The following is a 25,683-nucleotide window of genomic DNA, read 5'->3' as shown; positions in this document are numbered from 1 at the left end:
TCAGTGTCAATATGTGGAGAAGATGTTAGCAGGTAATTTATATCTACTCAGAAAGGTTGGTTTGGGCTGAGTCATCCTGTAAGAGTTTCCCAGGGTGTGGAATGCTAATGGAGGGAGGCTTCACTGTATCCTGGATTGGTGCTGTATCCTGGATTGTATATGGATTGGTGCTTGATATGCTAATCTTCTCTGCAGGGCTATTGTAGGATGTAGAGTATTTTGTTAGTCTGGTGTTTTTCAGGACTGGAAACCATGCTCTATTTATTCTTAAACTCTCTTCTTTCCTGTTGAAATTGTGCTTATGCTTATGAATTTCAATGACTTCCCTGTGCAATCTGACAAAGTAGTTGGATGTGTTGTCCAGTATTTTAGTGTCCTGGAATAAGATACCATGTCCTGTTTGAGTTAGGCTATGTTCAGCCATTGCTGATCTTTCAGATTGGCCAAGTCTGCAGTGTCTTTCATATTTTTTTATTCTTGTCTGGATGCTATGCTGTGTGGTCCCTATGTAAACTTATTGTTGTGTACTGGGCTGAGTTGAACGAGCAAGGCCTCTAAGGTATTTACTGTATTGATTGTATTGCACTATACTGTGTTGAGCTTAAGGTTCAGTCAAGGCTCCCAATGCCTGCAATTCTCATTGGTCCATAATCCCTGCAATATCACTGGTTACTTTCTCTAGGCAGCAGCCAATCGGTCCTGTATAATAAAGACCAATCAGTGGCCTGTCTACTTCATACATTGTATATAGTTTATGCAAATGATGGTATTGTAAAGTATGTGTTCTCATTGGCTATCAGTTATTCTTGGGGTGGAGCTTCTGTATATATATTGAGGGCTTCTGTTCAGTCTGGCTGTGTCTGTGTTCCTGCTGAATAAAGAGCTGTTAAACTACATGGTGTCTGAACCCACTATTTAACACTTATCCACAGCTGCAGGGTATGTGGTATACTCCTGCAGAGGTGAGGGGGTCTCTACTGTCTTTTGCTGATTGTAGCATCTGTTGTATTTTTCTGGTGGGTCTGAATACTATTTGTAGGTTGTGCTTTTTCATAAGTTTTCCCATCTGATCAGTGATTCGATGGTTGTTGTGGATTTTCTGGGCTGTATCGCTGTGGTCTTGGCATTGTAGTTCCTGATGTTTCGCCAGCAGCTGTGACTAGGGTTGCCAGGCCCCCTCGATCTCCCAGCGGGAGATTGGGGCCTGGCTCTTACCTGGGGGGGGTGCGCGCTTGCGTGCTCCTGCAAGTGCGATGATGTCACTTAGTGATGTCACCACACAGCCCATTTGGGCGCGGATTGGGCCCGTTGTGGGCCCCTGCGGAGCGCAGGAGCATTCCTGTACTCTGCAGGGGCCCACAACGGGCCCAATCCACGCCAAAACGGGCCCAATCTGACCCATTTTGGCATGGATCGGCCCGTTTAAGACCCCTGTGGAGCATGGGAGCATTCCTGTGCTCTGCAGGGGCCCACAACGGGCCCGATCCATGCCAAAACGGGCCCAATAGGGCCCATTTTGGCATGGATTGGGTCCGTTGTTAGCCCTTGCGGAGTGCAGGAATGCTCCCGCGCCCCACAGGGGCCCCGATCCAGGCCAAAACAGGCCTGATCCTGGCTGCTGCTGTGCGCGGGGGTGCGTAGCACTGCAGGGGGTACGCATTGAAGGTGTGCGTCCCCCCGCTGGCCAGGTAGGTGGGGGCGGGAGTGGGAGGGTGCGGGCGGGGAATCCCCCACCCCCACCGGGGGTCTGGCAGCCCTAGCTGTGACTGGCATCTTCAGAGGTGTAGTGCCGAAAGACAGAGATCTCTCAGTGTAATGTACCTATCAAAAGCCTAATAGAAATCTGAGATCTGCATCTCATACCATTTGACTCTTTGTGAGGTCTCTTTTCAAGATCCAAGTGAAGGTAAGAAAATGGTTCTGATGTCCACATTTCTTAAAGGAAATCCAAAGAGAGTGTATTTGCAAAGCTCCAGGTGGCTACTCTGCCAACTTAAAGGCAAAATTGGTGAAGACAAGCACAGTCCTTATAATAGACTGCTTCTCCTCTACTCTGCCCTTTTCTGTGTTTAACCAAAGTCCCTGCCATTTCTAAATTAAAAGCTCATGTTATTCCACGGAGATTTCATCATTCGATTGCATGCAATTAGCAAATGTAAATGGTGGAGCAAACGACAATGGCAGAATTGCTCCCTTGCCAACCCCAGCTGTCTCTGTAAATAGTCAAAAGAACAATGAAACCACCTTGCAAACAAAAGAAACCACCAGGAACAGCATTGCTGGCATCCTCAGTAGGGTGTCCATATTTTAAGTAAGCCGGTCTACTCTTGTGCCTTTAACAGCAGCCTTATGTGGTGAAAGTGAGTGAATTAAGCTTGTCCAAATCACATTTTATATGCTTCTTACTAAATGTCTCTATGTAGCACAGGAGCAGGACCAATTTTTTAAAAAAGAAAGAAAGCTGACATACTTTAGCATAAACAGATCAGCAGTAAACCAACAGTGCCAACTAGAGATGGGCACGAACTGGGAACATTCTGAACTGTGTGGTTCATGATTCATCACTTTCACGAACTTGTCCTGGTTCATGAACTGGTTTGTTTGGTTTGTGAAAACATCAGTTCTAGGGCAGCAGAAGGTCTGCAGAAATTCCATCCGCCCCATTGCCTAGGAAACTGATCGGTGCCAGGCTGTCTGCAGTGACGAACTGAAAAATTAACCAAACGAACCGGCCTAAAGTTCATGGTGGTTCATCAGAAATGGGCTCTGGTGAACCGCTGGTTCACAAACCACAAGCTGGCCCGGTATGTGATGAACTTTGGTTTGTGTTTTGGTTCATGCCCATCTCTAGTGCCAACAGATCCGAAGTAAACTATAATACAACAGCTCTCTCCCTCTCCTCCTCCTCTCTTCCAGTGGGACAGGGAAAAAGTTGGAGAAGGTTCTCTCTTGGGTCATAAGCCGAATAAACACATCCCCACACTGCTTCCTCAAACAGTAGAAAAATAGGCACCGAAGGAGGAAGAACACCATGTTGTTGGACCTGAAGCAAGCTCAGTTTCTTGCTCTTTCCTCCTCTTTGTGCAGTCAAGTGCTGAAGAGGAGGGCCTCATCCTTCTGGATGCTGAGCAAGCAGCAGACTGAGCTCCACTCTCCACTCTCTCCCCCATTTTCTTCAGGGGAGACAAGACTAGGAAGAGAAGAAACAAAATTTTACCCAAATCCCCAGCAGCATTTTGTGTTCTGGTTTTCCTTTGTGTACTTAAAGCTCCATTCAATACGGGGGTCAGGATGCGGCTTACTTACACGTCACACACAAGCCTTCTGCTTAAACTTTGTACTGTCAATACTCCTGTGGTTCTCTAGCAGGTTTAATGCAGAACTAACAAAGCCCTTGAAAATGACCCTTGTGAACATGGAGATAAATCAAAATACTTTTAGTGGCTTTGGCAGGGAAAATCTTTTATCTTGAACTCGCTTCTTTCTTATCAGCCCACAAGGATTTGTTTGATTTAAGTAGTTGTTTAGAGACTTTGTAGAAGGGACATTCTTAACTGTGCATGCACTTCCAAAGTCTTCAGTCAATCCCTGATTAATGGACATAGAATCTGTAATTAAACCAGTGTCAGGAGCTCTGAACATCCCTAGATAAATCTACTCTCATCTGCTTTTTGTACTTATTGGGAAAGAAATCAACTTGATTTATCCTTACAGTCACGTTTGTACTTTATAATACATTTGAGATCACTTAGTTGTATAATCGCTTGAGAGCTGAATTCTTTACAGTTTCATTTAAGCATTCTTAAGAAACCATCGTTGGTGCACAAAAGGAAACCTCAAGGGGTTTCATCAGGACTTTTCTCCTTGCAACAAATCCACTACCCGTCTCAAACTATTTTTCCCCCCTTTGACTTCTGATTTCAAGACTTCTCACAACTTTTCTGCTGTTATAATTGGAGAGCTTGTTATGATAGACAGCATTTTCTCCAAAGTGGTTGCTGCAATCGCAGTTGCCTATAAATGGTGGTACCCCTGAGGGAAAATGCATCTTCTCCATCTCCTTGTCACCTTCTCATGGTGACAATTGTGTAGGTAGCACTCTCAGGTTTTAGTTCTGGGGGACTTCAGTGCCCATGTCGACGATGTCTCCATGCAGGCTGCGGACTTAGTGTCATCCGTGGCAGCACTGGGACTCTCTCAGTTTGTATTATTGCAAGCTTAGAAGATACCTTAATATACAAAGTTCCACTATCTTCAATGGGCCTTACTCCTAGGTCCAATGAATTAGAAGTATGCAACCTTGTTTAGAATTGCACTGCAACTCTGTTAGAGCAGGAGCCCCCAACCTTTTTGAGCCTGCAGGCACATTTGGAATTATGGCACAGTGTGATGGGAGCAGCAACAATATGGCTGCCACAAAATGGCTGCTGCAGGAAGGGAAGCCAGCCATAAAATGGCCGCTTCAATGGACCTTCAATCACACAATGAAGAAGTGTCTGCCAAAACAATGCTTTTTAAAACCTGTACAGACAATCAATACTCCAATGGCCAATCAGAAGCCGTATCTTGCAAAAGCCCCACCTGGCCCCACCCACTGTCTAAAAACACTTGGCAGGCACCATGAAATGTATTGGTGTTATGCCCACAGGCTCCATGTTGGGGACTCCTGAAATTACCTTTCTTCTTGTACACAATCTACTGTTTAGTTTCCTTGCAAACTCTTCCAATTCCAAATGTAATATCAGTGTAAAAAAATGGCCGCTCTAATATTCTGGTATATAGATCTGTGCCAATAGACCTATGCCAGAGATGACTACTCAAACTTCCCAGAAAGTACACAGGAATGTTGAAGCATGATGCAAAATTTCATACCATGCTTCCTAGTCAGTTCCAGATGCCTTCATGAAGGGTAAATGGTTACCTGATATTATAGTCCTCAAACCTTGAAATGCTGACTTTGATGAAAAAGTAGGTTGCTAACCCAAGGCCTTTACTTATAACAAATAGAAGTTGTTGTGCAACAAAATCTGTACATTCAAATTCCAGTTGAAAGCAAAAGTCTTGTTATTTTGCTTCATGAAAAATCCATTTACAAGTCACTTCAGGGATGGGTTAAAGATGGAAATAATTTAGGTTGTTTTCCATGATCGCCAGCCAAGAATTCAAGATTTAAAAGAAGAAAAGTGGTGTTCTTTCCCCTGGAACTCTGTAGCCTTCTAGTTCAGTTTTGCCCTATTATATTAATAATAGTAATAATGCAACTTTCACTTACTTCAGTGAAGGAGCATTCGTTGTTGTTTTTTTTAAACAAACATGCAAAACAATTCAGTACAGAAAACCTACTGAGCTTGGCAGGGCTGATAAATTCCAACTGACTTTAAAGAAACAGAATAGATTTCCTCAGATTAAATTCAGCATCTATTATTTGGAAGAATTCATGACTTTGGTACTTACAGTTTGTTGCAAATGCAGACTATATGTGACACTGCCCTGCTAATGAGCGAGTTCAGATTCCTTAAAAATGAAACAGATAATTTTATCTTAAAGGATAAAATCCTGCCTTTCCCTCCTGTTAGTTCTGACAACATCCTCCATTTATCCTGTACATGTTTTCTGCCAGAGAAAAATGTGCAATTACTAAGCATATGGATTAAGACCTTTATGTTGACCATAATGAATCCTTATTAATGAAGCTAGTAAATGAAAATGAACTATACTGAGAAGATTAAATATAGTTTCTTTCTCCTAGAGAAAATCTGCTTTGGGTCCACATTGGCAAGAAAAGTGGTGTATAACTCAAGTAAATAGATGTGTTACCTTCTTGAAAATTTGGGAAAACTCTCTTGATGTGTCTGAATTTTTTAGCAAATGAAGTGTATTAAGAGCAGGGAAACTCAGAGAGTGATTGTGTTATACTGTTCATGTTCTCCTTTACTACACATCGCCAGGAGAGAAAAAGAAGAGATGTGGGACTATGAGCAGAACCACAAGTGACAAAAGGCACAGATTGGACACTTGCCAGCTTCCCTCAAGTTTTGATGGGAAATGTAGGCAGCTTGGCAGAATGTTGGACAAGTGACAGTTGAAAAGTCCATTGGACAGCAGTCAGAGAGCGAAGCTGCGAGACCAGGATGCCTACATTTCCCATCAAAACTTGAGGGAAGCAGACAAGTGTCCAATCTGTGCCTTTTGTCACTTGTGGTTCTGCTCTGTTTTCAGCAGAAACCATCATGTGTGGCAATACGAAATTCTGGTCTCAATTTTCTATGCTTTTTCAGTGCAAGCTAAGGTAAAGCAATAACATTGTGAATGCTGCATGGATGTGGAGTTGTCCAAGAATGTTCTTTTGACCAAAACATTTATGTGCATGGTCTACACTAGAGATGGACACGAACAGCAATACGAACAAAAAAAAAGCCATGTACAGCCCAATCTGCTGTTCGCAAACAAGCTGTTCGTGAGGCCCCATTCTAAATGAACAGGTGGTCATTGCAAGCCTCATTCGTTGCTGTTCGTCAAGCCAGACAGTCTGGCACCTGCAATCAATTCCCTTGGCAATTTAGGCAGGGATTGTCTGAACTCTGTCTGAACTCCTGCTGTTGGCCTGGAAACCCCAATCTAAGCCCAATTTAGCTTGATAGGCAGGTCTTCCTTTCAAGTGTGGCACTTCAAATTTGTTATAAGGGAGCAAAGACCAGCGGGGAGGGGAGCTCCCAGCTCTGACTTTGCAGACAGTGGAGAGGGAGAGACAGTTGCTGTTGGCATTTTGATAGAGAGAGTGCATTGGAGCTTGAATTTTCTTTGTGTGTAGTGGGATAGGGATATACCCCTTCAAGTTCCAGGGCTGCTGCCAGGCTCTGGGCCAAGCTATTATTTATTATTGGTACCTTTCCTGGTGCCTGCTCAGGTCAGGTTTCTGGGAGTGGTGCAGTAGGGATCTTGACCAAACTTGGATAATGGCTGGAGGAGAGCCTACTGGCCCGCAAGAACAGCCAACCACGAACATGTTTGCGAACAGGGCCGTGTTTGTGGTTGTTCGTGAGTCCCTGTTCGTGGATGGCAACGAACAACGAACATCATGTTTGGACTACAACTCAGATCTACATGCATACTCTATGGACTGGACTCTGACCACACTCCTGCCTTGTGCTCGCCTCTTGTCTGCATGGATGAACAATGGGCCCATGTCACCTGGCATCTGGGGAGACCCAGGACAGCTACCCACAGACAAGGTAGAGATTTCTGCATACTAAGGGGACACCATAGTTAGCTCCAAGATGGTGGCATGGACAGGAGTAGGTTCGCCAGCTCCCACTGAACTATTTTCACTTTTTACTTTTAACAGCTTCCCTGCTTTTCTGCCAGCACTACCTTCAAATTTTCAACTGATAAAGTTGCACCATCATCTTTCCTGTATCCTGTACTCCCCCACTTCTGTAAGTGAGTCAAAGACGAGTGGAAAGGAGTGGAGGAATATCTGGAGCAACACCTGGAGGAACAAACAAGCAAATTAAACATAAGCTGACCTGCAGAACTACATCTTATACCTGGTTCCTGTAGGAAAGCAGTTGAGTCGAGCTGCATTTGGCATCCTGATGCTAAGCTGGGCCAGGCCGAGTGGCTGAGCCAAGCCCTGACACTGACGACTGGTGCTCTGATGTTGATACCTGGTGCTCTGACACTGAATTGAGCCAAATTCTGACGCTGACACCCTGAGGCCCCTGGTGCTGAGCTGAGCTGAGCGACTGAGTTGAGCCCAATGCTGATGCCTGGTGCTTTGATGCTGAGCCAAGCTGAGTCCCGATGCTGACACCCTGAGCCGAGCAGCTTAGCTGAGCAGGCTGCTGGCGGATCCAACTTGCTGCTGCTGCTGGCTGTCCAATTGCCCTGATGCTGGGAGGGCTGAGGTCCTCCCAGGAGGATCTGGAGGTTTGAAGGCTGGTGTGCAGAGGAGCTGGGGGATGGTCCATAGAGGAGGTGTTTGCCTGACGAAGCGGCTATGGGGGCTGCTGAAAAATGGGCTACAGTTCCACCAGACTGCGAGAAAGTGAGGAAGGCAAGGGAAAGTCAGGAGCGTACAGGCTGGGACTGATACAGGGCTTGTGCGGGGGGCATGGTGCTTCTTGTGCCATGCCTGCCTCCCCCTGGGATGCTGGAACATCTCCATATGAGCCCGGAGACATTGGGTGGCTCCCTGGGAAGCTGGAAGACCTTATTATTGGGTGTTACTCTGAGAACTCCTCTGGGCTAATTGGAACTTTTATTGGGGTACCTCCCGGCATCAGGGCAATTGGATAGCCAGCAGCAACAGCAAGTTGGAACCACCAGCAGCCTGCTCAGCTCAGCTGTAATTAATTTGGGATTGTATTTATATTTTTATACCCGATATTTGTGATTGGGGGTAAAGGGCAATGTTATGTGCATTTTTAGAATTTATATTTGATGTTAGTTGAGGACAGTTGAGTCCTATATTGGACTCAATTGCCCTCAACTGCTATTATTGTTGTGGGTTGTGCTATTTGGTAGAGGTTGCAGAGGGAGGTGGATGTGAGGGAGGAGACTGGGGTAGAGCTAGGGATCCCAGTGCTCTGGGGTCGAGGAAGGTATGGCGGTGGGACGTGGTTCTGGAATGGAAGGCCATGGAGACGTGGTAGGGCTCAGTGTCCTTCCAACCTATGTCCCATCCCAAGGCATGCTGGGTGTGAGGCTAGGAGAATGCATTGTCTCCCTCTGGCACTGTTGTTTTGTAACGCCATGTCCATTAATAATAAGACCAAAACACTGCAGGACTTTTTTGCAGTGTGCAGGCCTGGTGTGCGTGACCATGACCTGGGTGAGGGATGGTGAAACCGTTGCCTTGAAAGAACTGCCACCCCCAAGGGTTTTCGGTCCTTCATCCCAGATGCATGGATGGGGGGTGGTGATGACTATACTCAGTTGAGAGTCTTTCTCCTTCAGGACACTCCCTGCACCAAAGATCACTGGCATTGACTGTGTTGGCCTGACATGGGATGCTGAGGAGAGTTTGGCTATCTGTACCAACTGCCTAGCGCATTAGCAGCTACCCTGTTGTGCCTGTTGGAGGTGGTGGTGGGGTGGGCTTTGGAGCATCCTAGCTGTTGGTCTTGGGTGACTTCAGAGGCTGTGGACCTGGTGTCTTCCACGGTGGCACTGGGACTCTCCCAGTTTGTTTCAGCTCATATGCATCAAGTGGGCCACATGCTGGATTTGATCTTTGGGATGGGGATTTAGGTGGACTTTGATGCCATTGAAGCAGTGCTGTGGTCGGACCACTTTGTCCTGATGGCTCATCTGGGAATACGAGCCCCCTCCTGCATAGGTGGTGAGCTAATTTACGCTCACCTGCAGAGACTAATGGATCAAATTGGTTTCCAGAATGCTCTGCGGGATCTGATGCCCCTTGGCAGTTTGTTAGATGAGCTCATGGGAGACTGATATGACTGTCTCTCAGAAACCATTGACAAAATTGCTCCTCATCACCCTCTCCATTCCTGTGCCAGACTAGCGCCTTGGTATATGGAGGAGCTACAATGGATGAAGCAGGAACTGAGACAGCTTGAGTAAGTGTGATGATGGAGTCAGGGCAAGAGATGAGACCATCTTATAGAGCATTTATGAAAGCCTATGAGGTGGCTGTGAAGGCAGCAAAGAAGGATTACTACGCTTTCTCCTTACTCTGTAAGCTCACGCCCGGCAAAAATTTTTCAAGTAGTTCAGTCCTTGTTCTCTCTCTCACAGAGAGACTGCCAAATTAGAAATTTGGCCATTAGCTGTGAGGCTTTTGGGAGCCTTTTTGCAGATAAAATCTTGTCCCTCTGGCACGACCTGCCAGCCATAGTTGGCTGTAAAGGAACTGGAGACCTCTTGGTCATCTCCTGGTCCAATTTTAGATCACTTCAGTCTGGTCTCCCAGGAAGAGGAGAACAGGATCCTGCAGCTGGTCAGGCCCACTACGTGCTCCCTGGACCCCTGCCCTTCATGGCTGGTGAAAGCCAGCACGGATGGTCTGTGGGCCCAACTGGAGGGTATTATTAATCTGTTGCTGAGCTCCGGGATTTTTCCTGGGGCATTAAAGGAAGTCATAGTGAGGTTTCTCCTGAAAAGACCATCTTTGGACCTTCTGGCCTGTCCAGTTACTGCCCAGTCTTGAACCTCCCGTTTCTGGGTAAGGTGATTGAATGGATGGTGGTGGAACAGCTGCAGGCTTTTCTGAAAGATGCTTCTGTCCTGGACCCATTCCAGTCTGATTCCATTCATGCCATGGGATGGAGACAGTGCTGGTTGCCCTCACGGATGATCTCCATGGACACCTGGATCGAGGTGGGTTGGCGGTGCTGGTGTTGCTAGACCTCTTAATGACATTCAACATGGTTGATTATGAATTGTTGGCCCACTGCCTTGCTGATGTGGGGATCTGAGGGACTGCCTTACAGTGGCTTGCTTCTTTTCTCCACGGTTGGGGACAGAGGATGGCCCTTGGAGAGAAGTTATCAACACGCCAGTCATTGGTGTGCAGTGTCCCACAGGGGGAGATACTCTCCCCTCTGTTGTTCAGTCTCTATATGCGCCCCCTTGCCCAGCTAGTATGGAATTTTGGACTGAGTTGTCACCAGTATGCAGATGATACCCAGTTGTATCTGTTGACTCTGCCCCTGAGCTTTAGAAGCTGTGTCTGGATGGGTGAAGCAGAGCAGATTGAAGCTGAACCCTGCAAAGACGGAAGTCGTATACTTGGGACATAGGCTGTCAGATGCGGGGATCCAGCTCCCGGCCTTTGATGGGGCATGACTTGTGCCCGTCCAATTGGTCAGAAATCTTGGCATGATCCTGGACTCTTCTCTGTCTATGGAGGCCCAGGTTGCAGCAGTCACCCGGTCTGTTTTTTTCCATCTTCGGCAGGCCAGGTGGCTTGCCCCCTATCTCTCAGCCCATGACCTAATGACAGTGATCCATACAACGGTCACCTCCAGATTAGACTACTGTAACTCGCTCTACGCAGGGCTTCCCTTGGGTCTGACCCAGAAATTACAGCGGGTCCAAAATGCTGTTGCACATGTCCTGATGGCTACCCCATACAGGGTACACGTCACTCCAATTTTGCAGCAGCCACATTGGCTCCCTGTGGAATTCCGGATCAGGTTCAAGATTTTGGTTCTAACCTATAAAGCCCAACATGGACTGGGACCAGCATACCTGAGGGACTGCCTCTCCCCATATGTACCCCGGAGAGCGTGGAGATCAGCAGGCAAACGTGTGCTGGTAGACCCTGGCCCCAGGGAGGCTCCGATGGCCTCGACCAGGGCCAGGGTGTTTTTGGTTCTGGCTCCAACTTGGTGGAACTGTCTGTCAGAGGATACTTGGGCCTGCTAAGATCTTGTATCCTTTCAGCAGGCCTGCAAGACAGAGATGTTCTGCCAGGCATATGGTTGAGGCTGGCATGAGGTCCATCAAACGAGCCTCCCTATCGGTATCCTGCCAGTGGGGGGGGGCGCTACTTAGTCCTCTGCATAGTGATCCCCCCATGCATGTGGTGTTATGGTGTAATATCAGCTCGTACCTCCCCCCTCTCCTATTTATGTTGGTGGGCAGGGAAGCGTGAAGGGGCCCCATCCTTTGATGTCTGAATCCATATTCTTGATTTTAACTCTGAAAGTTACTGTCGTGGCCTCTGAGTCCTTGGAGGATGAAGACCTCGGGGAGGACGACAGGAGTGGGAATACTCCAAGCTCCTCCAGTGTCAGCTGCTTGGAAAACCAGCAGGGACTGGAGCAGCAGGAATCCCTGCCAGAGCAGGTTGAGGAATCCAGGGCAGACTCAGGGACAGAAGCTGCCCCTGTACCTGCATCAGCTCCTGAGACTAGGGCAGCATCCCCACCTAGCTCCCCCGAACCTGATAGGCAGCTCAGAGGGAGGCAGCAGCTTGCTGCACAGGAAAGGAGGCGAAGTGCAAGGCTTCAGGCACTCAAGCAGCGTCGGAACGACCTTGAGTTGTAACAGGGTGCAGCACCGTCCTGCAGGTGAGAACTCTTAAGCCAGGACGCCCTCTCCTTCGGTGCAGAAGCACCTGTGCACAGACCTGCCCGGTTCCACTGTGACTCCATTCTGCTCTGACTGTTTTTCGGCTCTGACCCCCGCATTCGGCTCCTTGGACTACGCTCCCGGCTCACTCCCTTATCGGCTTGTTTGAACTCGGACTGCTGGAGAGGCTCGTGGCTGTCTCCCTGCCTGCATTCCAGCACAGTTACACCCTTGAGATTGTTGGTTTTATTGTTTATGCTATATTTTTTTACCACTGTTATACCCCACCCTGAGCCCACTTACAGGGAGGGCAGGTTAAAAATCAAATAAAGTAAAAGTAAAAGTTGCAGAACAACATGACTTTAGTTATTTACAAATAGTTTTAAAATGATGATAAGTGTTATGATAAAGGACTACAGGATGCCTTGACCAACATCTGAGGGACCCTGCAAAGTCTTAAACACCTTGGGTTCCAGGCAGGGAAGAGATTGTTTTTCCTGTGTATGGTGACAAATAGGAAAGTCAATAGAACCATTTGTCCATCTACCAGGAAGAAGTAAAATAAACCACTGTTTTGGATATCCTGAGTTAGGACCATAAAGGCCAAAGATGAGCACCTTGTTATGGTTGTGGAAAGGTGCAGGGCAACACATCTGAGAACTCACATGTGGGAACTCAAACCCAATTCCAGGGCAGGCAAAGGAGAAACTCTCCAAACTGGGAGGAAAAGAGGGAAAAGGATTGCAAGCCAAGTAATTGGGGAATGGAGAGAAACTGAGTGAAGTCTACCTCTATTTCAAGGTTCCAGCAAGTCTTGTGTCTATTCCTCTGAAGGGAATGTCAGAGTAACAGTAGTGACATGTGAAACTTAGCCTCATGTTCTGTTTTTTCCCCTTAATTCTGTAACCCCTCTGTAATGTTCTAACAATAGCCTTTCCAGTGCTCCTGTGTTCTAGTGAAGAGCTATGTAGCTTAGCAAATAAAGTTCTTTTTTCATTCTAAAGATCTGAGATTGTGTTGAAAGATCTCACCCAGGCCACCTGGCTACTTGTCCACTCATAGACCAAAACCCTCTGACTGAGCGAAGGTCAGTTAGCAGGCAGGGAAAGAGGGGAGTGTAGAGGAGCTCACGAGAACTGAAAATGCTCCATAAAGGATGGAATGTTGAAGCCTGGTAAGCATCCATTAAAGGAGAAAAAGGAAGGCGGAGAAACCAGCTTGCTCAAGCCCCTGAGAACTCATATAATGCTTGAGGGGGAGATTTTGTAGAGTAGGATGGAATTTTCAAATTGTTTATCCCCTTCCCATGATACATTCTAAGCCCTCCACTTGTACCTTTTTTTTATTCGTATGCTTTATTGAATTTTTTGCTTTTAATATTGTTCCCTGCCTCAAGTCATCAAGACAGAGAGTGCCAATAACACAGCTGAGGTGAAAAGCAGCCCTTTTTTTTAACATCCGAAGAGGGAAGGTACATATCCCCCTTCCTCCCTGCAGTAAAATGTATGGTTATAAGATGAAAGTATAGTTCACACATCCTTCTGCAGGAGAGAGAGCTCACATTCCCCTTCAAACTTTGCACCAGAAGCATAAAAAAAGACATTCACAGAAACTTTGGAAAAAATTAAATCCTACTCAATACTTACAATTCTTGTACAATTAAACTTACTTTACTGCTTTAGCAACATCACCTATAAATTATCATATAATATTGTACTGTTAGGCATAATTATGAAATTGTGCAGCATAAATGCCTTAGTATTCTACAAACGAAATTGTGAATATACCTCTTGTAGATTGCCCTCCTATGGCTTCAACGTTTTGTTTTAGGACTTCCCCTGGCCTCCAAGTTGAGAGGGGAGGTTCCTCCCTCCCCCCTGGCCTCACTCCCCTGTCACTCCAGGAATCAATGTCCAGTGTGCCTCCCTTTCTTTAAGTACCCTTCTTTAAGTACCACAGTGCAGTCAAGGCAAGCCTTACCTTGCCTCAGGCCAACCTCTCCAGTGAGATGCACTTTGCCCTCCCTTCTGGCCCTGCCTCTGTGGGCAGTGGTTGGCCCAGCTGTGATGTCCCCCCAGTGTGGTGAAGTCACTTCCTTCTGCCTCCACCCATGTAGCATGTGTTCTGGTTCCCAGCTAAGAGGTGGGTTGGAAGCTGCAGAGCCTGGGCGCTGTGGCATGGGCATATGCTGCACCCCAATTCCAGCCTGTTACCAGGCCAGCTGGGTAAGTCCCCTCCTCTTTGCCCTCTGCCCCAGGACCTCCCTCAAGCCCCCAGAGAGCCTGCTGCACATGCCAGTTCCCAGGACACGGTCATGGGAGTGTGGCCACAGCCCTTCGACAAGACCGAGGGAGAGCTGCAAACTGTTGCACCCTGTGCTATCTTAGCACATGTATCTTAGTTTTGCTCTTGTGAGAAGCTAGAAAAAATAAAACTTTTAGACAGTCACATTAGGTCTAGCAACATATTTGGGTAATCTGCCTTGGATCTCATATTTGGATCATCTGCTTTGGATCTCAGTGAGAAAGGCAGACAACCAACCAACCAAACATACATACATACACACATACATACATACAAACACAACAATTGAACTCTTCAGTTCTGTAATCAATACACATTATATATTTATAGACAAAATTAATCCTATATATTCTTTAAATACGGTTTATATGTCTACAGTACTAATCCACTCCCCCGCCCAGTACACATTATTATCATCAAATGCCTCACCAATGTATTAATGAAATCCCATATTTATATGCCACCATTCCCTCCAACCACAATGGATCACAAAGAAGCCTGACTTGCAGATAGCAGACAATAAAACAAGAATCAGTTATACAACTTTCCTCAAATTACCCTCTTCATGAAATTAACTGAAAATTAACTGAAAATGCCTACCTAAAAGAATAGCTTTATATTTCTTATGGAAGGTGGACAGCATGGAACTCTCCTCAGTGTTTCATAGTACTGGAACTGCCACCTAAGTGGCCCATGCAGAGGCCAAATAGATAGCTTAAGGGGAGACAGCCCTGAATGGATCTTTAGTGGTGAACAGGCTCATAACAAGCAAACAAGTAAAACATGAGGATATAAAAACATTATTCCAGAGAAAGCAATTTTATGTGGGCAGGGCTTTTTTTCTGGGAAAAGAGGTGGTGGAACTCAGTGGGTTGCCCTCAGAGAAAATGGTCACATGGCTGGTGGCCCCACCTCCTGATCTCCAGACAGAGGGGAGTTGAGATTGCCCTCCACGCCTCTCAGCGGAGCGGAGGGCAGTCTAAACTCCCCTCTGTCTGGAGATCAGGGGGCAGGGCCACCAGCCCATGTGACCATTTTCAAGAGGTTCCGGAACTCCGTTCCCCCGCGTTCCCCCTGAAAAAAAGCCCTGTATTTGGGTATATATTTTATATATGCATGCAATGCATATATCTCAGGTATATATCCTATTGTTTGTGTGCTTTTTCCAATTTTCCCCCCTGGGTTTTTGCATCTCTAAGAGCAGCAAGCATTTAACCAATTCATGTGTCAGCAGAGACAGCGCTTAGAAAAAGAAATGGAAAATAGTTTGTTAAAGATTGGAAAATCCAAATGCACTGCACTACACATAGTAAATGCCAAAAACTTGGCAAATATCACCATTCATGTGAAAGCTAACAATTCTGCCTGGATTTGGCAAATACCTGAAAGCAGTTATACATCTCCTTGCCTTTTGGCATATATTAATAAATGCTGGCAATCACATTTTAAAAATTCAGCATTCACTAGTGAATGTATGGTTTTGGATGTTCATAAAGTTCTCTTAGGATTGTCAATATCCCCATGTAAATACCACCACTCAATTTAATATGGATATTATTGATTCAGGATGAACATTTTACAGCAATCATATTTCTGTGAAATATTTCTGTGTTCTTCATCAGGGGTCCCCAACTTTTTGGAGCCTGTGAGCATCTTTGAAATTTTGACACAGGGTGGTGGGTACAACCACAAAAGACTGCCATACGGAAGGCAGAACCAACCACAAAATGGCTACTGCAGGAGGAGGAGCCACACATATAGAGGAAGCTCAAGCATAGGGCAGAAGAGGGGTAATTAAAAATACACTGGGAAAGAGTAGCGAGAGAGAATAAAACCAACACTGTGGTGGCAGCTGCCACTGAAACAATATTTTTTAAAAATCTGCACAGCCAGCCAGATGCCATGTAATTTTGACAATTTTACAGCAGCATGCACATTCACCTCCTTTCCCCTTATACCATTAATCAATCTAATTCAAAGACCCTCTTGTGGCCTGAGCTTGTCAGGGCTTGGGAGCTAAGCAGGGTTAGCCATGACCAGTTCTTGGACAAGAGACCACCAAAGAAGACAGCGGGGTTCAAGGCAAGGTAGACTGAGGTTGCTATGCGGAGGAAGGCAATGGCAAGCTACCTCTGCTCGTCTCTTGCCTTGAGCATCCCATGGTTGGGGTTGCCATGAGTCAGCTGCGACTCCACAGCACATTCTTCTTCTCAAAGATAGAGGTCTTTAGACCCCTATGGGAGGCCTTCAAAGATGTACTGTTTCCGTATGATAAATATTTTGGTCCAGCTCTCTCAAGGCCTAGTCTGTTTTTTTAAAAGATGATTTCTGCCTAGTTTTAAAAAATGATTTTCATTCTATTAAACTTACACAAGCTGAAGTAATGAATGAAATGATCATCCATCCAACTTAAACTCTTTGCCACTGATTTATCCTGGCAAATTAGACTTGTCAGGGCAGACAAAGGCCGTTTTCACACAACTAACCTGCTTCCGTAACATTGCGAAAAGTCACGCAAAAACCACGGAAGATAGCGTCTTCTCGCGAGAGTTTTGTGCGATGTCGCGCAAAACTCTCACAAGAAGGCTTTATCTTCCACATTTTTTGTGCAACATTTCGCAACATTATGGAAACAGGTTAGTAGTGTGAAAACGGCCAAACTCTTGACATATCTATCGGCACATATCCATCAGACATATCTCCACTGGGAACTGCCACCCCACCCCCATGCAAGAGCAGCCTTTTCATAAAGAGATTAAAATAGAGAAGAAGCAGAAAGGACTTACCCAGCTTGACTCACAGATGATGTGCTTTAGTAATGTTGGAGAGACGGTGTAGTGTAGGGATTAGAAACCTAAGCTATGAATTGCGAAGGCCATGATTCAAAACCCAACTGAGCTGTAAACTCACTGGGCAGTTTTAGGCAAGCCATTGTCTCTCAGTCTTCATCTGTAACATGGAAATAATGATAAATACTGTTCTACCTTACAGGATTATTGCTAATATTAGAGGTAGCATGTTGTTAGGAGCGAACTGTTAGCATCCTTACCTCTCTGAGAACTTTCCTACATTGCTGAATGTGGTTCCATGGAAAGAGTCAGTACCATGTCATTACCAGCCATTGTTCCGGAGGAGCTACAGAATACTTTTTAAGAGGAGTTAACCCCTTCATTCATTGTTTGCTCTTGAACAGAGATTGTGCAACAACAGAAGTCCTCAAATGGTCTTTGGTAATTATTTGTTCCAGCACATTCATGATCTCATGCATTTGAAAATGTTAAGAAAATAAGACTGTAAGACTAGCCCAGCTTGCTCAGGCCAGTGGTCCATCTAGTCCAGCATCCTCTTTCTCACAGTGGCCAAGCAGTTGCCCTGGATGATCAGCAAACAGGAGAATATGGGGCAGTTGCACCACATGCAAGCTCTCCTGCACTGATTACACCACTAGCAGGGACTAGCCAGAAGGGGAGGAAGAAAAGGACTACACAGGCACACCGAAATGGGGTAAAACTTGGCTGCAACTTTATTGATTGCAGAAATGCCTCAGGTTTAGGCATGACACTGCTGACTAACTGGCTGCTGACAGCTAACCCTCCGACCGGCCTGATGGGCATAACTGGGAAAAAGAGAAATGGCTTTCAAGCAAAAAATGGTAGAAGCCACTGTTCCCCCTGGATACAGGCCACTTGGGAATATGGACTAAAGCATATTAAAGTAACCTATGCTTGTGGCTATCGTTACATCTACTGGCTGTGAATTCTGCAATTTCATTAGACATTGAATCTAGTGTTTCAACTAAAATAACCAGAGGTTTAATTAAGTAAGGTTTTCAAACAAAAGACAACCAACTTATCTACATTGACAGTTACACAAATAAGACAAGACCTGCCTCTCAAAAATAATATGACAAACTTCAGTTGTTCTCTTGGCAGAACCCTGCAATGTTTAAATCATAGTATCACTTTGTATATTTGACACCTTTGATAATAGTAATTTTTCTCTCCTGTGATATCCTTATTCCTCTCTATTTTATTGTTTACAATTACTGTTAATTTTTCGAGAGATTCAGTGTGCCTTTGGCCCAGGCTGTAAAAACACAAGAAGAGTTCTTTGGCTATCAAAGAAGAAAGAGTGGCAGAGCCGGATATAACCATCAAACACTTAAATGCATATGGTTGTATATGGGGCACATCATTTAATGAGCAACAAGAAATTTTGGTGAAAGTTTTGGAACTGTAAAGGCTAAGCTTAAATATGCTACCACCTCCACAGCCTCTTTTGTGAGTGCTTAGCAAGGGAAATCTGCCTCAGCTCTATCCACCTTTTTACATGATAAATTGTTTTGGCACATGCTCCTTACCAGGGTTTTTTTTCTGGGAAAAGAGGTGGTGGAACTCAGTGGGTTGCCCTCGGAGAAAATGATCACATGGCTGGTGGCCACGCCCCCTGATCTCCAGACAGGGGAGTTTAGATTGCCCTCTGCGCCGCCATTGTATCACCTCGCTGAGCGGCGCGGAGGGCAATCTAAACTCCCCTGTCTGGAGATCAGGGGGCGGGGCCACCAGCCATGTGACCATTTTCAAGAGGTTCCGGAACTCTGTTCCCCCGTGTTCCAGCTGAAAAAAAGCCCTGCTCCTCACACTACATTTACCGTTTTCTCTTCCAAAATTCCATCAGAGAATTTGACTGCAACTGCACAGAACAGTTGCTTCTGTATAGTATACTGACAGTCTGTTTTGCAAAGGAGCGTCTCCCCATTCCAAAGGCTGTCAAGCTCTAACAACTACTTTTCATCAGCATAATTGTTCCCACTGGAGAGGTCAACCTACACTTGTGAGCTTAACTTGCTGACCCAACATTAATCCTGCATTAAGAGGAGGAGAAAAAAAAACAAAAACAGAACATGCCGAACAGGAATAAATTGAAACTCGCCATTATATTTCATTTACATAATTAAGGAGCCATGATTTGGCATATAAATTATGAGAACAATTTTAAAAATGAATGCACTGTATAAATACATGCTGGAACGAAAGAGGAAAGGCTGAAGAGAACAAGTTAAGCAGTTTCTGCACCAAAATGGAGATATACGATTGCATGGTTGCTTGAGTGGATCCCTGAAACCACAGCATGCTAAATGTAGGCAGCCACTTTCCCCGTCAACAATAATAGGAAGAGATATCAAGTAACATGGAGGTTAAGTGTTGCAGTTATTGATTTACACTGTACCACCTTGCTGATCTTGCTAGTCCATTTGAAGTACAGTGATGAGAATTGCAGTCAGCGTGGTCTCTACAAAGGTTATAGGTGTCCTGTATAATCAGTATGCTTTGTCCCAGCAAGCCCCTCCATCTTGAAAACAACTAGAAATTTGCACCTCTTACTAGAGAACAATATGTGGTACATTAGCTTTCAATTCATGTATTATAGACTAATCAGAGTCATTTATTTGGGTTTATTTACATTTTGAACTCCTCCCAGTGGGCCTATTTCTAGTATGCCAAACATGGACAGATGTTCCAGAGACATACAAGCAAAGTTGAAGCTGATTCTAGTTAAAAGCTTCAACTGTGTGGGGGTAAAGCATAGGGAATTTGCTTTTCCACAAAATTTCTGTCCAAGTTAGTAAAAGTTAACTCTGTTTTCTCCATACCTAACAGTTTTCTCACGAATACTGTTAATATTGTTCACAAGGTTCCAGGTTCCTTTGAGGAAGGTTTTTGCTTCGTAGAATAATTCTGGCTGCTTCTTGATGCAAGTTGCACTACTGATAAAAAGGATGGAGGTTGAGGGGTTACGTTACTTTTGGTTAGGCTAGCAAAAGGATGGGCCACATTCTGTACTGTAGTAAGCCATGTGGTAAATTTAGACAGAAGGCATTTTAACAACTGTAGCCATACTGAAAAATTTTAGCAGGAAGATGAGGAATAATTTTTTTAACGAAGTGGCCGCTCACTTATAACAACCCCAATTATTAACTCTGTGAAATCACTAACTTTCAGGTTAAACTTTGCTGCAAAAACTTCCTTTTATCACCAGCAGGTTATCTGGTAGCTGAGAACTAGCACAAAACATTGGTGGATTCTACAAGGAGTGTGTTGTCAAAGAGAAATAATTAAGGTTAAATATGCAATTTTTTAAAAAAAGAAACAGGAGGTTTGAAAATGTAGTGTATTTCTGCACTCTAATACATTCAAGCAGCATTGGAATGGATCTTCTTCTATGAAAAAAGAGGCTTGCCCTAGATGTCCACTACTGTATTTGAGTTGGATCCCAAGAATAGCTAGTAGAGTTGGACCTTTCCTGCCTCACCCATCGACTATAGTCCCCTGCAGCAGATGAAAAGCTGTAACTGACGATTAAGGAGATCCTTGGGAAAAGAGTGGAATGCAATGTGGGGTACCGCCGCTTGAGAGGAAAATTGTTGCAAATGCTCTTCCCTTCCTTGTGTGAGTGCCTTATGCTCACGCAAGGGATAGTTTGAATCCAATTCATATTCTACTTTTATTAAAAAATGGCACAGGTAGATCTAGGAAAATACACATAGGTGTAGAGTTGAAAAAGATCAATTATTGACTCTTCTAGCCTCTTGTAAGCTTTAATACAAGTAATACCACGTTCTGTGCCACATCATTGCTGGGTATACAACAGTGCAGCCCTGAACAAAGTTATACCCTTCCAAGCCCCTTGAAATCAATGGGCTTAGAAGGATGCAACTCTGCTTAGGATGGCACTGTAGAGCACTGTGACTGTGAAGTATTAGAACAAACAGAAGCAAATGAACATTTTAATAAATGTGGTTTAAATAACAGTTATTGTTAGACAAAGAGGCAGCATCGATGCAGTTAATTTGTATTCGTTTATGAAAACAATATGTAAGTTTTGAGAAAGATGAGCTGGTTGACAAATTACTCAATAAAATTGTGAAAGAACAGTGTATGTACTTTATTCTGCTCCTTTAGTTAGTTTCTAAAACATGAAAAACTGTGAGCGGGAGTGGTACTGAGGAAATAAAAAGACGGCAGGAAAATGCACCATTTTAGGTTTGGTGTGCCTGGTTGACACATAAGAAATAGATGAACTTCACAAAACGGGAAAAAATTAGTCAAAATACTTTGATGTATATTTATCATGATTTTACAATTTACCATGAGCACTTACATTTGCTGTACTTGAACACTAAACGCAGAAAATAAAGAAGAATGAGCAGGGTACGAGTTTCCATGGATGAGACGTCCACATTTATTTTTTTTCCCATATGCATAAAAAATGGCAGTGATGTATTTCTATGAAAGAGGCAGGGAATGAGAAAGATGCAGATATATTTGACGGAGGTTTGTGCTTCAAAATTACACCATTCATTTTAAAAACAAAATGATATTTATTTATAACAATTCCTTATATTTTCTCTTTCTCTCTCTCTCTTTTTTAAAGATGTCAGCTTTTCAAATTGGTTTTAAAATGACACACGGCATTACAAATGATGGCACTTTCAACCAATGTGGCATTTCCATATTTACACAAACAAAAATAAATTTACAAGACATGATAGCATACAATCTTGACATTTAGTAGTAGCAATAAAACAAGAAGGGCATCCATTTTTTTTTCTGTACAAACTATGAGAACAAGACTTTTATTCACATTTTTTTTAAAAAAATCATCGGTAATTTGATCTGACCTATGCATTTCCCCAAACCTTTTCTCCTTCAATTCTCAAACCTTTCATCACATTGCCCACACCTTCACCAGACTACAGGAACTACAAGTTATTAGATCTAACATCTAAACAGAGCAAAAGTTCTCCCTTTCCAATTCCTTTCACATCTTCCTGATAATCCTCTTGAAAAGAAGCTCTTTCTTTTTCCTTCTTTGTAATTCACTTTCACATTTCTCTCTCAAAACTGCAAACCCATCACTCAAGCAAAGTTAGAAAGATACAGTGTTGTTCTTTGTGATTTTCTAATGCTACACCCAGGAATCAGGTGACCCAGGATATTGTTCTGCTCTATAAGAAGGTCGTCTGGTGGAATAGAAGTCTACATAGTTTGTGGTTGACTTCAGTCCATACTGTGTTGTGTAATCAGTAGCAGCTGGGAAGTGAACTCGATCATCAAAATACGGGTCTTCATAGCTATGTGGTGACTGCAAATATAACCTGTATGCATCATAGTTCTTTCTATTGGAATCATCTTGACTGTAGTACAACTGCTGGTGCTATTGAGAAAGTAGAAAAAAAAGGACACCTGAATGTCTTCTACTTTTTAGAGCAACACAATAGATCTACATGCATAGACAGATCAAAATATTATCCAGGAGTTGTGAGTGACATTTCAGCCCAGAGAGATGTTTTTCTGATCCATAATCCCCAATTAGCTGAGCATTTTACAAAAACCCTTTACACATCTGAAACCCATTTCTATAAGCTTTCCATTATATGAGAAGCTGATGCTACTTGCCCTAACATTAATTTTATGCAAGTCTGTCCAGCTTTCTTAACATATGAAGCAAACATCAACTATGGTCGGTCTGCAACTATTCAACAATGTGATTCGTAATCTTAAAGAAGTACTGCTGATAGCATATTTTTTATGTGGCTCAAGTAGAACGAGGACATAGCTTTCTAATGTATAATGATGACCACTAATTGTTGTTCAGCTAGTACAACCAGCTTTTAAAGTATAGCATGAATTTCCATTTCAGGCAATCCTGATTGAGTTCAAGGTATCTGAAGAATCTGACCTCCCCATCCCTATTCTGTCCATTCGTATGTTCCTCATTTGTATAAATATTAATAATGTCAAAACATCTGAAGAAAGTTAGCCTTTTTACTAGTGAGAAATAGTTGCCCAATCACAATCTTTCGATGTTTCCACCACTGTTCCATTAGGAGCTCATGCTGTGTGGCTTCATCAGCCACCTCCTGGTAAAAGTACTTATCGTCTTGCTTCTTTTTTGCCTCGCTCATTCTTTGCTAATTGCAAATCTTCTGGTGCTGCCTGACTTTCTAATTTTGCCCCTCTGCAGTAGTACTTGAGGAATTTGTAATTAGTTATTCAAGTGAGGGGGACAATTCTTTCACATCTATCAAAACACGTAGTTTGTAAATATTCATTATAGCTTTAAAAAGCAAGGGGTTTTGCATAATAATTTAGTGAAGCGCTGTATCCTCTGTAAATTCTTGTCTAGAATTATATATCTGACAGTTCAGCTTACCCCCCCCCCCCAACCCCAAATTGGCAAATAAATCAGGTTTCTCAGGATGATTTTGAATAAATAGTTCAGTCTTCCATTCTAGCTTTCCATCAGAGGAAGAATGCTTCTGCTGGTGGAGTATGGCAGGATTTTTTTTTAATGGACCCCTTCCCTCCCAGTGGAGATCCTAACAAGACTGTTCCTGGGAGGTTTCAGACGATCCAGTCAGCTGCAGCAGAACAGGGGACAGCAGAAAGTCCTGTTCTGGGAACTGAACTTGGCTCATGACGCACAGGATGCAACCCAATGCATTTCACTTGCGCAATGCTATTATTGAATTAAATGAAGCTTACGTTGCCAAAGTATTCAAGAGTTTCAAATCTTTGTTTGCTGAGACCACACTAATGAACAAGTCTCATGCTTCTTCTTATGCAAATGCATAGGAACAAATGCAGAATGAATGACCATGTGGCACTAAAGACAGCTGGAAGAGTAACCTTTGCAACCCAAACCCTCCAAGCAGCCCACGAAACTTCCTGGATTGTATCTCGCAACAGATACTATGGGAATAGAGCTTGGCTACCAGGACTTTTCTCCTTCCACTTCCTGTTGTAGCCCACCATGTCCCCTTAAATTTTGTTCCAAGTGGGTCTGTGGCGCCTCATGAAAACCTACAGGGGTGCAATGTGGGGTCTGCAGTGGGAGGGGGGAAGGCTGGAAATCCCCCTCCACAATGGAACAATCCTTCCATCATCTGGACAGTAGGATACAAGCTCCTGTATTTCCAGGCAGCATAACCAGGAGCCACGAGTCATGTTGGTTGATAGAAAATTAGTTGTGCAGGCCTGAGGCAGAATAAACCTACTCAGAAATGGCAGATTAAAAGAGAAACCGAAAGAGTCTTCAGTACAGTTTTATTTCATAGAAAGTTAAAAAATGTTCCCCCAAGCTTGCTGTAAAATCTCTGGAGGGTTTTGCAGGATAGAAACACTTGTATATATTATTTGGAGCGATATATTTACTGGGCTTTACAATTCATATTACCAACACTGCACAATAGTTGTAAAATTGACTGTCATAATCCAGTTAAATAGCTACTTGAAGTCAGAACTACTTCAGACAGGAAGAACTCATCAATTATAATTGTTTAAGAACCATTACAGCAAAATAAAAGGCACCATCATAGTGATCAATTCTGGCATCCCATAAATTAAAATTTCCGCTATTACCTGCAGCCGCCTATTTTGGTCCCTTGCTGGCGAAGAATAGGAACTGATATAAATGGGTGATGGTTTGCTGGACCCTGCAGGAAAACAGCAGAACATTAACGCCAGGATTTTATTTGCTCAATTATTATGCTGGCTGCCTTAGTCACTTCACTGAAAGGAGCACAGAATTGAATCAAATATTTCAATAAACGGCGGGGAAGCGTGTTTGCGTGTGTGTGCATTTGTGTGAAAAATCAGCAGACACATCAGGAGCATTTGCTGTTAAGAACCCAACACCAATTTAGACATGATTGGAGTGGAGAGTGCCCTCAAGTCATAACTAACTTATGGAGACCCCTGGTGGAGTTTTCGTGGCAAGAGACTAACAGAGATGGTTTGCCATTGCCTGCCTCTGCAACCCCTGGTCTTCACTGAAGGCCTCCCATCCAATTACTAACCAAGGCCGACCCTGTTTAGCTTCTGAGATCTGATGAGATCAGGCTCACCCGGGCTATCCAGGTCTAGGCTTAGACGTGATTATTTCTCCCTATTTGTCTTCTGACAGCAGTCAGCTGTTTTATACTGAAATCTTGGCCCTGATAAAATCAGGATAAAATCAGATTTCTCTACCAGGCCCTTAAAAAACAGAAGTGGTACACAGAAAATGGGAATCCTATAGGAATTTCCCTTTCTTTGCTTGGGGCAAAAAACCAAAATAATACTAGTCCATCCATTAAATTAAGTATGTTCGATGAAGAAAATGGAGACAGCAGCAACGAAAACAAGGGACCAGCAAGCTCTCCAAAAAGTGTAAATCTGGATCTATTAAAAATTTGTTTGCCCCTTGTTTATACATCATAAATATACCCGTATAAAATAAGGTTGCCTTGTCTCGACTGCTGTTTTATGTCATTATTTTTGCTTGTAGCTTGGGGGC

The 25,683-nt window shown here is 44.0% G+C and overlaps 1 protein-coding gene across 5 annotated transcripts in view; it reads right to left on the bottom strand.

Annotated features, from left to right (window-relative positions):
• Positions 1-21,555: 21,555 nt before the first annotated feature.
• Positions 21,556-25,683, bottom strand: part of PKP4 (plakophilin 4) — a 169,679-nt gene continuing 165,551 nt past the window's right edge. For all 5 annotated transcript variants that reach the window (XM_054972413.1, XM_054972415.1, XM_054972414.1 and 2 more), the window contains 2 exons: positions 24,768-24,841; positions 21,556-22,560 (listed from right to left, as the gene is read on the bottom strand). In XM_054972413.1, the coding sequence (XP_054828388.1) occupies positions 22,312-22,560; positions 24,768-24,841 (323 nt within the window). In that variant the 3' untranslated portion in view covers positions 21,556-22,311. The remainder of the gene's footprint in view (positions 22,561-24,767; positions 24,842-25,683) is intronic.

The sequence above is a fragment of the Eublepharis macularius genome, chromosome 2, assembly GCF_028583425.1.
Source record: "Eublepharis macularius isolate TG4126 chromosome 2, MPM_Emac_v1.0, whole genome shotgun sequence".
NCBI lineage: Eukaryota > Metazoa > Chordata > Lepidosauria > Squamata > Eublepharidae > Eublepharis > Eublepharis macularius.
Note: the sequence above shows the minus strand (reverse complement) of the source record. Positions and strands in the feature narration are given on the sequence as shown.